Source organism: Bos taurus, chromosome 9, assembly GCF_002263795.3.
Source record: "Bos taurus isolate L1 Dominette 01449 registration number 42190680 breed Hereford chromosome 9, ARS-UCD2.0, whole genome shotgun sequence".
Lineage (NCBI taxonomy): Eukaryota > Metazoa > Chordata > Mammalia > Artiodactyla > Bovidae > Bos > Bos taurus.
The window spans coordinates 93,398,853-93,411,440 of record NC_037336.1 but is presented as its reverse complement, the minus strand read 5'-3'; the positions used below and the strand labels follow the sequence as shown (position 1 = coordinate 93,411,440).

Genomic DNA, 12,588 nt, shown 5'->3' with positions numbered 1-12,588 from the left:
CACAGAACAGTTCTTTCAAACACAAATATTTAAGACTCCAATTTATATATCTACACACAGCCCAAAAGGAAAGTGACACAAATGAAATACTAGTTCCCTTTCCTCAAATATGGATCAAAGCACACAGCTCCATTAAGTGAGCAGTGTCAAGCTCCTGCAGAGAAGGAAGAAAAACCTCTCCACCCGGGAGAGGCAAAAAGCTAATAGTTTCCTATGCCAACCTGCCCCAAATTTACATCTCCAAGTCAGTCTTCAAAATAAGTTGCAAAATTTTATAGAAACCACCGCCCCCCCCTCAAAAAAAATTTTTTTTTAATGTAAACTACTTTCTTGCTAGAAGAGAAGAGGGTTAAATAAATGATCATCTTTTTGGTTTGCCTGTCACACTGGTATTTATCTTAGGGAAATAAGTAAGTTCCTATTACATCAGAATTCTTTTTTTTTTTTTTTCAAATACACCCAGCTCCAAATTATAAAGTAATAAAGTCCATTCATATAGACCTGAAAATTCAACCACCCTCTGTTACATCTGTTTTCTTTAAAATGTGTCTATTTCTAATAAAACTACCAAATGGGTTGTATATTAAGAGACTTCCTCTACACTGTCTTACATTTTTTAAATCGGTTCTCAAGCCAGAATTAATATATACTTTTATGCCAGAGTGAAGATGTTATTCTTACAGTTTTAATGAAAGAAAATGGTAGTTAGAGGGTAGTTCATTAGTACAAGTGTCTAGGTGTGATTTGGAATATTTCCATATCCACAACACAATTCAGATGCTTCTGATACAACATGACATGGGAAAAATGGAACGAGTATAAAAAGTTTTGCCAAAAATTCACTCCTGAATATAGATAAAAAAACAAAACCAAAGAAAAACGAGGGATTAGGGTTTCTTATTACAGATGCAAGGTAAGAATATGTTGTTCCCTGGAATATATGTATTGATTTTGTGTTAATATAAACATAAATTTAAGTGACAGCTGTCATACAGAGTAGTTGCCTTAAAAAAAAAAAAACTGCAAAAGTACACAGAAATCAGGATCCCCAATGAAAACAATTTTAAGCCATGCACAATTTCATTTCAGATAACCCAGAAAAACAGAAAACAGTTGACATTTTTCACTGTATTTTCTTTGTTTTTTAAATGAACCACAGTTGCCAATTCCACCTCCTCTTAAAGATGGGGCAGCTGGCCAGTCATAGCTCAGCAAATGTATCAATTTAGTCCACAAATATTTCTTTACAAGATTTAACATATCATATAGGATAACTGCACTGAGCGGGGAAAGTGGGAGAGTGTTATAATGTATCTTATTTAAATTTTAAGGTAATCAGGAACCAGCCTGTAAGTCTGGTTACTTACAAAACTTACTGCTTTGAAATCAGCTAATCAGTTTTCTTTTAATGGTAAATAAGGCTTTTTAAAAATTATGTTGTATTATATTCTATAAAATTAAAGTTAAAATAGGATTAATGAAATTCAGCACAAATATGGACATCACAAAATCTTAGTTATGTGAGCAGTCCTCAGTATTCCTTTTGAGATTGCTTTATCTGAATACTTAATCTCACAAAAACCCACTAAGTATATTGTAAAATGCCTTATTTCACTTTTAAAAAAGACCCTCCCGTTACAATATACACACGTTTTGTTCTCAATTACAAAAACATTGCCACCCAATGTAAACCATTCCTAAATCAAAAATGAAACTAAACGTGTTAAAAGCCATGAGAAAATTTAATAGTATTTCATGACCTACAGTTATATAGTAATCCAATGTTTTGGACAAACAACTGGTCCTTAGTATAACTATCATAACAAATACTAAAGAATAGCAGCCTTCCAAAAAGAAACAATACCAAAAAAAGACACATGCCACATGTTACACGGTATGGTACCTACAAGAAATCAGCGAATCTAGGTCACACGCCCAGCATTTTTCTTCCCCCTTAAAAACAAAAAAGCTATTCCTAAGGGTCATACTGAGGACATAAAGGATTCACTCTCATCCCAAGAAAACAAAACACTTAAAATGACTGGTACCACTACGAAAAAATACCGGCAAGTAACACCGACCTGCATCTGCCTCTATCATCCTCGTTACTGGTTTACAGAGATGTGAATTCTAAACTGTCCCTTTAAAAGGAAGCTGACAAAGCAAATCTTTTCAAAATTAATTACATGGGTTTATTTACACAAAGTTTTCCTATGTTTTCACCTATCCAAATCAAAAAAATCAGAATCCCAAGTTTTCTATGAAGAATAGGAAAATGTATTATCATTAACAGTAAAACTCTACTAACTGAAGATTAGAAAGGAGTGGACTCCCAACGTCCTCAGCCTGGGATTCACATGATTATCTGTTAAATTCAGTAATGCACACATTCTGACAAGTCTCTCATCTAAAATACGCTTATTATTAAAATGCACCTTCCTAAAGTAAATGAGCTAAATAAAAACAGATATTACAGCCACCATTATTCCTTTTTAACATATTTTAACGTTAAAAAAGTTTAAAAAATTCTAATGTCCCTGAAAGAAAAACTATTTGGAAGAAACCCAGCACAATTTGCATGTAATACAGTTTCCCTAAAACACTGTGTAAGCAGTTCAAATAAGGCTCATATAACCTAATCTAGCAAAATAATCAAGGGGGGGGAAAAGAGTCCTGAGGCATTTGCTTCCAAATCAGAAGCAAATACAAAATAATTTTTTAAATTTCACAACGTCCATTTCTTCCCTTTTAACTAATTGCTGTCTCCAAAAATTATTATAGTTTCCCCATTTCATGTTTTCTTAAACATCACGTCCATTCTAACTGAAACCCCTCATACACTAACATCTAAAAACGATCAGGATTGTTAAAGCACAACTTACCAGAAATATAGTTTTAATCTTGTTATAAAGCTAATATTACTAAAATATACCACTGGCTATCAGAATCATGACATTTTTAATGTTACAAGTTTTAATTTTATATTAAACTACTTGTGATGACATAATTCCAAATTTTTTCATGGTTTAATCCATAAAGGGTAATTTTATAAAAGCTTTCCAAATCCAGAAATTGGTAAAATTTTTGGTTTAATTCTTTTTCAATTGCCGTATCCTCACCCTACAATTACAGTGAATGAGATATGCAATGGCCATGCTGAGACTGTCAAACAGCTGAATTTTCTAAGTGCCCAATACTGGACACTAGTGTAATGTTTTTAGGTATTTAATCCTCTTATTAGTAACTGTGATTCATAATAATTTAAGCTTTAAATAATATTCCACCTTACATCTGCATGTAATAGAGCTCAGTTATTATTTGTGGCAAGAATTTTTGTGACTGTACTGCTCAGCACTTCTATTTACATCAGCAGTGCTAAATGCCCAATGGTGAGAGGGGAGCCAATCAGATGGCAGATTAGATGTCAACTCAGAGGCAGCTGTCTGGAGACTATTACAGCCAGTTTACCTCCACAATTCAAATTCCAAACCTTGCAAAGGAGATCAAGCCAGTCTTTAGGCTCAGCCTCCGAGCGAGAAACAGCAAGAGTGCAGGACTCTTCCTAATAACGCTGAAGGACTTGGGGGGGGGGGGGGGGCGGAAATTAAAAATCCAAATAAATCTGATCCAAAAAGATCCATTTTCTCTGGTCTGCTCCCTCCCTGGGTTCGCTGACTAAAAACGTACGCCTAACCCACGATCCAAATAAGTTCAGTTTAACCGGAATGTGTTCCTTTAACGCAGCCTGTCCGTTGAAGGTGACTCCTTTCAAGCAGCCTGCAAGCCAAATAATGGATTTCCCCGGCTTATTCTTGGGAATGAATCGATATATTTTAGGGTCGTTTTCCTCCCCATCGTTGTAAAACGTGGGTACTCTTTTTGGCTACTAAACGCTCAAAACTCGAAGCCCGCGTCGAATATCGCCGAATGCCTGGGCACAACTACGAAACACACGCTCGGCTGCCACAAAGCTAACCTTTTTTTTTTTTTCTTCTCCTGCCTTCACCTTGTGAGCTATAAGAGGGAAAAACGCGGTGTGGCCTGAGGTACGACAAAGTTCCTCATTCTTTCCTCAGTTCGAGCTCATGGTGGGCGCTACCCGAGAAGCGGGGGGCAGTTATTCCTCCTCAGACCCTACCGGCCCGGAGCGCCTATTTCTGTGGTAAAAATAAATAAATAAATAAAATAAAGCTGCCCGAACGGTCCCCAGCGCCCACACGGCTTCCCGGTGGCGCGGTCCCGGCCGCGCGGCTCGGCGCCCAGGGCGGGGGTGTCGAGGCGGGCGCTCGGCGACCGGCCACCGCGGCGCCCGTCCCGGGCCTCGGCGAGGGGACCCCCTTTCCGCCCCCCGGGGCCCCGGGCCGCGCACTCCGACCCTGCGCGCCGCCGGGCCTCGGAGCGAGGCAGCCGCGAGTTAAAATGGCTTTGGGCGCCTCGCTCCCCCACCTCCCCACCGCCGCCTCACACACACACACCACCACCAACCCCCACCAGGGCCGAAGACGCAGAAAAAGTAACGCGGAAAGAAAAGAAACTACAGGGCTCGCGGCGCGCGGCGAGGCCGCCGCGGCGGAAGCAGGCCCGGCCGGCGCGGGGGTTACCTGGGATCTGCCCATGGTCGGGCCGGGGGTGCCGGGGCTCATCGCCGGGTGGCTCCTTTGTTGCGCGGCCGCCCAGGCCGGGCTGGCAGCGGCGTACTGGGCGCCCATGTCCTTGCCCAAGCCCATGCCCGCGGCCGCCTGCTGGCCGCCCGCCGCCGCCCCCGCCGCCGCCGCTGCCGCCTGGGACTGGGGCTGCGACGGCGGCGGCGGCGGCGGCGGCGCGCTGGGGCTGCTGTAGTCCGGGTAGCTGCCGCCGTAGCTCCTCATCATGGGGCTGGGCGAGGTGAGCAGCTGGTTGAGGGTCGGGGTGGCCCCCGACGGGTGCTGGTTCTGCCCGGCGAAGCGCTGGAAGCCCCCCGTCGCCGCCGCCGCCGCCGCCGCCGCCGCCGCGCCGGCGGCCGCCTTGCTGAGGCTCGCGGCCCCGCCGCCCCCGGGGCCCATCATCATGCCGCCGCCCTGCTGCCGGGGGGAGCTCAGCACCCCGTACCCCGAGGACGAGCCCCCATAGCCGCCGCCGCCGCCTCCTGCTGCTGCTGCTGCCGCCGCCGCCGCGGCCGCCGCCGCCACAGCTCCCGCTCCTCCTGCTCCTCCTCCTCCTCCTCCTCCTCCTCCGCTGCCTCCTCCTCCTCCTCCTCCTCCACCGCCGCCGCCGCCGCCGCCGCCGCCCGCGCTGGGCCGGCTGTAGCCCGGATAATGGTTGTACTGGCTGTTGGGGTACCCTTCGTGGGAGTTCTGCAGGGGGTCCATGCTGTTGGGGGCTCCGGCGGCAGCTGAGGCGGAGTGCATCAGCCCCATCCCGGGGCTTTGTTGTCCGCCATGTTGATCAAAGCAAGGCCCAGCGCGGCCGCCGGGGCCGCCGCTAGCTGGGGCAGCGCTGCCATAGTAATTATTAAACTCCGAGACGGCCGCCGGGCCGCCGCCGCCGCCTCCGCCGCCCCCGGGCACGGCGACTGGCGGCGGCGGCTGCTGCTGCTGCTGCGCGCCCAGGGCGCCCAGGCCCGGCTGCTCGAACCGGCCGCCTGCCGGCTCCCCCATTTTGGGCGGCGCGTCGTCCTCGTCGCCCGGCTTGCTCAGCAGCGGCTGGCCCGGGGGCTCGGCCTGGCTGCCCGCAGCGGCACCGTCCTTGGCGCCTCCATGTTGCGGCTGCTCCATGTCGGCACCGGGCTGAGGCGTGCCGCCGCCCGCGCCGCCGAGGCTGTTGTTGTTGGAAATGGGATGTTGGTGCTGCTGCTGCTGCTGTGGTTGCTGCTGCTGCTGCTGCTGGAACTGGTTTAGCTGCTGCTGTAGTGCGTGGTGGTGGAGGTGGTGGAGGTGGTGGGCATGGTGGTGGTGGTGGTGTTGGAGGTGGTGGGCATGGTGGTGGTGATGGTGGTGGTGGTGCTGCTGCTGGTGGGGCGCTGCGGCGGGGGCTTCGCCAACGGTTTTCAGTTTGTGGTTGGGGAGCAGCCCCGTCTCCATGGCCGAGCCCGGGCCCGACGAGGAGGAAGAGGAGGACGCCGCAGCCGCCGCGGCGGCGGAGGAGGAGGAGGAGGAGGAGGACAGCGCGGTGGCGCTTCCACCCTCCGCCTCGGAGCCGCCGCTCTTGGCGCTGTTAGTGCTGGCTGCGACCGCGGCCGCGGCGCTCGCGTTATGGGCCATGTTCAGTTCGTGACGGGGGTGCAGGGGGTGGTGGTGCACATTACTCAGGCCGCTGCCGTCGCCGCCCCCCAGCATGGGTCCCGGTGCCGCCGCGCCGCGCGCCCCCGCCTCCAGGTCCCGGGCCCCGGGCGCCGGCCGCGGCCCCGGGGGCGCCCGCCGCTCGCCGCTGCCCGCCCGCGCTGCTGCTGCTGCCCGCGCGGCCATGATCGCCGCGGCGTGGCGAGGCCGGGGGGGGGGGGGGGCGGCGCGCGGGGGGAGACAATAAAACCCACTTTTTAGTCCGCGGCCCCTCCTGTGCGCATCCACACGCCCCGACGGGAATCGAGCGAGCCCCCTCCCCACTCCCCTCACTCCAAGGGCCCCGCCGGAGCCGAACCGGGAGTCTACGCCTTACGGTCTGGGCCTGTTCCCGCTGTGTGATTTCAGGGTGAAAGTTTTTAGTGCAGGTTTAAATGAAACTTTTTCTCTTTTTCCTCTCTACCCCGGATATGGGTAAAAATACACGACTGACTTGAGCCGCTCGGGCCCAGCATGGCTTGAGAGGGAGCCGGGCGAGCCCGAGCAACTATTATCCACTTCTCTCTGCTCGGGCGCACTCGCAAAACGCGGACTGGACTCAGCCCTGGGCCGCCGCGGCCCGCGGGCCCTGCGCCCTCCTGCCCACCCGGCCCGGGTGTAGCCTCGCGGGCACCGGCGGCCCCGGGCTGGGGAGCTCGGGTTGGTCCGCGCCGCTGGCGTCCGGAGCGCGGCGGGCGTGGGGCGACCGGAGGCTGCACTGTCCCCTCGTGCCTCCGTCGCCTTGCCAACCGGGCGTTCGCGTGTTTGTTTTCACGACTAAAAGACACGATACAAAGGTGGAAAACGAGTCTGACGAGCAGACAAAAGAGGGAGAGAAGGGCCGGGGAACAAAGTTGTCTGTTGGCCTCAAAGGTTACGAGGAGCCGACGGATAAAGAAAATATTTGGGCAATCTGTGCAAAAGCACTGCCTCTCCCAACAGTTATGTAATTTTTCAGCATGTTAGCCTCTCTCCCTTGATTTCGGGCCATTAGTGTGATTCCCACAACTTCTTCAAACTGCAAAATTAGCAAAGAGTTTTAACTGAAGGTTAGCCTCATTCCAGGAGCTCTGTGCCCTGTACACAGCAGGTACTCAATACATGCTTATTACTGACTGCACCTGCCCCAAAGAAATGCCGATATAACTTTTTTTTAAGACAGTGTGTGTGTGCCTGCACGCTTCGTCCCTCAGTTCTGTCTGAGACTCTGCGACCCCATGGACTATAGCCCACCAGGCTCCTCTGTCTATGGGATTCTCCAGGCAAGGACACTGGAGTAGGTAGCCATTCCCTTCTCCAGGGGATCTTCCCAACTCGGGGATCGAACTGGGGTCTCCTGCATTGCATTCTTTACGATCTGAGCCACCAGGGAAGCCCACGTAGGCTTTATTAATGAAAACACAAAAGTATTCCCAAAGGAGCATTTTCTCACAATGCACTTGCCTGTCTTCTCTCTGAAGGAAAGCCTTCAAATGTGTAGAGTGATGTGTTATGCTCCCAACAACTTGCATGTGGAAATTTAACTATTGGTGCCATAATAGCAAGAGCTAAGGTTTATCTCATGTCTTCATAAATCTGTATGACGCCTTTCATCCTATTTTAGAGGTTATGTGCACAGTTAACCCTCTTGATATGAGTTCATTTCTAAGTAACGTGAAACAAAACTAAAATATGTTATATTTCATAAACATAAGATCAGTGATGATGTAAATCCATCAAATCTAATCCTGCAGCAAAAACGTTTCACACTTTTTCTTCAAATACTATCCATTGTTTTATCACTTTTTGATGTTTTAAATGTTTTTATTATTGTGAATCTGTCACCTAGTAACATCTTGAATATCTTCCAAAGCAGGACTTCTTAACCTAAACAATAGCTCAGTTGTACTAGTGTGGACTCAGTTTTCACAGAGAGAAAGCATCTGAAACCAGAGCTTTCAAGAAGTCCTGCTAGCTGAAATGATATGTATGATTTTGGTAGAATGTAGCTTTCTAAAATCATCTAATTCTTCAGCTTTCCATAAAGGCTATTTTAGTTTATTTCAACTGCAGTGGTTATTTTTGTTTGCTTGACCAAGTGTAAATATGTTACTTGACTAACTAGAAAAGGATAGATGTGAAAAACTGGAGACTGATGGTGGAGGAGGGGAATCAGGTGCATACCCAAGAGTCATTCTATATAGAATGTAGAAACAACAAATTGCAAATCTATGCAAACAACTGGAAAACAGGAGTTATATCATCAAGTGTAAGTGAGTAAGAGGAATGTAAGGTGAATTCATGCCAAATCATTCATCAGTTTTTGCCAAGAGAATACTACATCTTTGTCAGTGTGCCTCTTTTCATTTTCTCCTGGATTTTCTCCCTTTATATAGTCAAATACATACTAATTACATGATGATACCACACAAGTTGAATTTTTTAAGTTTTCATATGCAAATACAAATATATGTCTGTTTTGCGTATGTGTTTATACATATATTCTAAACTCAATTACATATTTATGCTTTTAGACATTTATAGTCCAACTAAATGTACACATATAGTCATAAAAATACATTTTTTCCAACTGATAAAATATATCAACATCAGTTTTACAAGTGTAGCCATATTTTGTGGCTTATTTTCACAACTAATCCTAAAAAGGGAAAATGAGTCACCAAGTTCACCTCTGGCCCTTTTCTTAACACTTTTTTTCTATATAGAAAAATCATGAAACTTGAAAAAAAAACTAGGTATATAGGTCGAAATCTCTTTTAATTCCTTTTGCTTCAGCAAGTGAACTAGAAGATTGGAACCAAGAGGCTATGAAATCGAGGCCCCCAGCACAATGAAGTCAGTCTGCTATAAAAGGCGACACATGCCAGCTTCTCCTCCCCAATGGCAGATGCCACACCCTAAAGCAGACAGAAGGCACTGCAGTCTGTGGGAGAAGCACGACACAAAGCCGGCAGGACTTGGTTTTGTCTCTTAAACCACAGAGAATGCTAAAATACCTTTTCAAAAGCGTCCCTGACAGTAGTAGTGGGCTCCTCTTTATTCAACCTAGGCTTCTCAAACACACCTTCTTGAGAAAACAAAAGAAAAGCCTCTTAACAGTTTCATTTAAAAATCCAGGACTTAATAAACAAAATTGCAATTGTTAGGTCTGTTAGAAAGTCATGTAATAGGTTCACATTTCTCAAAAGCAAAGTCATGTAATAGTTTCAAAAAGCACGATTCGAGCTGTAGATTATAGTTTCTGTTGTGTTAGTTGCCTCGATTATCCTATATGGAGACTCTACAGTAGTTTTCAAATGGAAAATAAAGTACTGGAAATGACCACATTCATTTTTCCTAATGAATTCTTTATTTTTACACCTCTTGCCTAAATTTCAAACCATATTGACATTAATAAGTTACTCTAGCCACGAAGGAGCTGAGGAGGTGAAGGCCCAAAAGCTGCCGAGTGGGATTCCCCTACCTGCGGCTGACCTGACCCCCACCAAATGCCCCACACCCTCACGGTTAGCCAGAGGATTACCCAGCACTTTGTTAAACATTACTTTTTGGTTACAAAAATGGGGTTGGGTTTGGGGGGGGTGGGGGTTAACGTTATGAAAACCTGATACTCCAATACGATTCCCTCTGAATAAGTTTTAGGGCACTGAATAAAAGGCTCTTCAAACCTGCCCACTTAAAAAGGATTGAGCCAGATGGTAGTTTAAGAATGCCACAGTTCTGTTCTCTCTGCCTCATCACACTGTTTGCTTTAAGATTAGTCCCCTTTTACTGTTCTGGTTATTTATTCAATAACTGAAACTATCACGATTCACTATCCATGATATTTCTCAGTGTTCTTTACATAATTTGCAACCAATTTAGACTAAAGCCCTGTCAAAAGTTTTACAAATAAGAACTATTAAAGAATAAGGCTTTGGATACTTGCTTTCCTTTTAGATTTATGAGAAATGCTATGAATGGAGCTAATGGGATTTCCCTACTTATCTTGGTGAGGGACTTTAAAAAGCACTAAACAATTGTCCTTTTCACATCTCTGATTTAGATGTTAGCAGTGAATAACGGAGTAAATGCAAGATACGGGATACAGCATTTGACTTGAAACAACTATGCAAATGTAATAGTTGTTAAATTTAGGATGCAAAACAACTAGGATCTGAAAACAAAAATCTAGGCAAGAAATAATTTAAAGACATGTGGGGACTCTTGACTAACAAGAGCACTACTATATTTACTAAGAATATTATAGAGGGGATAATAAACTGGATGGGGAGAGGGACAAACTACACATTTTTTTTTTCAACAAACTTGTCTAGAATCTAGCTTGTGACATTCCCTGAGAATAAAAAGAAAAATACTAGCTTCCTTCTGTCCTCAACAGGGGAGATAAACTGTTACCTAAAACATACTTATTGTTGTTCATTCGCTAAGTCGTGTGCCTCTGAGACCTCATGGACTGCAGCATGCCAGGCTCCTCTGTCCACTTTCTCACAGGGTTTGGTCAAATTCATGTTCATTGAGTCCACGAGGCTATCTTATCATCTCCCAGGTGGTGCAGTGGTAAAGAATCCACCTGCCAGTGCAGGAGACATGGGTTCAATCCCTGGGTCAGGAAGATCCCCTGGAGAAGAAAATGGCAACCCACTCCAGTATGCTTACCTGGAGAATTCCGTGGACAGAGGAACCTAGCTAGCTACAGTCCCTGGGATCGCAAAGAGTCGAACATGACAGAGCATACACACACACACACACACACTCATTAGACATACATAGAGCTGCCATGAAACGTCATGGAGGATCTGGCCAGAAAAGACGTGAGTTCAGACTTTCCCACCTAACAGCATTCCCTGCAGCTCTGCCTTGTTGGCTGCCATCGGCTGGGCACCTCGCCCTAATCCTCAGTCTAGTTTGAAGTGATGCTGGAATCCACCAATGCTGGAACTAGACTTCCAGAACCCTAAGTCAGGTTCACCAGAGAGTGAGTGAGTGTGTGAGTGTGTGTGTGTTGTAGTCACTCAGTCGTGTCCAACTCTGTGACCCCATAGACTGCAGCCCGCCAAGCTCCTCTGTCCATGGAATTCTCCAGGCAAGAATACTGGAGAATTGCCATTTCCTTCTCCAGGGTTCACCAGTGACCACTCCAGTTCCTCTCCAAAGTCCCTGGAAACGTAGTAACAGCAATGAAATAAATTACATTTATTTCTTTAATACATTTTGGAACGCTGTACTATGTATCTTATACTGGAGTGTCCACATTTTGAATGTGTAATAATTTTTTTATTACAGCCTAGTTTAGAAATGTTCTATAACTTTTAGACAAATGTGTGTTCAATGGCATTTCTTCAGTTTATTCCCAGGATTGTCCTCGTTTTGCCATCGTCACAATCACTTATTGAGCACCTACTAATGTATTTTAATATTCTCTCCAATGATTACATCATGTCATACATTCATCTGTATGGCTTCTGTCACTGATAACCTACTGCTTAAATAAAAGCACTTTATTGATAACATCACTCTAGTTCCCATAAGTAAATACTCAAAAAGTAAACATATTTAAGGTCATTTTGTATTAGTCAAGAATATAAAGGAAATCATTTAGAGAGCTAATCTCAATTTTCTGGAAAGATTTTAGCAACTTATCTGAAGGCCTGAATCTTTGTTATTGGTTATCTTTGTTATTGCTTCTTAGTACATATAAATTTCTACAATAAAACTATCAAGCACAATAAACTCCAAATAATAAATAACTCGTGCATTAACGTAACACATTTGTGACATTTATTTCACTCTCCTTATCTTCATTTTGTCCCTAATTCATTAAGAGAATCAGTTGGCACTCTGAAGGGTAAATTACTGACAGTCATTTGATTGTTCTCCTAAGGGCCAAAGGATTTGGTTATATGCTGTTCTTACACCAAATGACATAATTTCACTGGGGAATTTGTTTATCAGGGCATTCCTCTAGAAATGCCGAAGTGGTTAAGCATAAATATTTTTTTTCTCTCCCTAACTTAAAGGATATTTCCACATTGTAGCATGTTACTATAGGACTTAAGTCAGTGGCCTCCCTGGCGTCTGTCTGACCCTCAGACGTCTCCTCCCAGGCTGTCCTTCTGTCTGTGGTGCTGGTGACCTGCTTTTCTCAGGGACGATGTGGGGTAAAGTTTTCCCTCCCAAAGGATAAACTACAGGAACAGCTGGGCAGGCGGCTTCTTGATTCAACCCCATTCATTCAGCAGATAATTGCCGAGGCCTGCCTACTCCACACCAGCCCTGTGCTCGACTCTGC

The 12,588-nt window shown here is 46.0% G+C and overlaps 1 protein-coding gene across 9 annotated transcripts in view; it reads right to left on the bottom strand.

Moving 5' to 3' along the window:
• The window catches only part of ARID1B (AT-rich interaction domain 1B), a 440,470-nt gene extending 434,013 nt beyond the window's left edge, over positions 1–6,457 (bottom strand). For all 9 annotated transcript variants that reach the window (XM_024997101.2, XM_024997106.2, XM_024997102.2 and 6 more), the window contains exon 1: positions 4,602–6,457. In XM_024997101.2, the coding sequence (XP_024852869.2) occupies positions 4,602–6,443 (1,842 nt within the window). In that variant the 5' untranslated portion in view covers positions 6,444–6,457. The remainder of the gene's footprint in view (positions 1–4,601) is intronic.
• Positions 6,458–12,588: the final 6,131 nt, after the last annotated feature.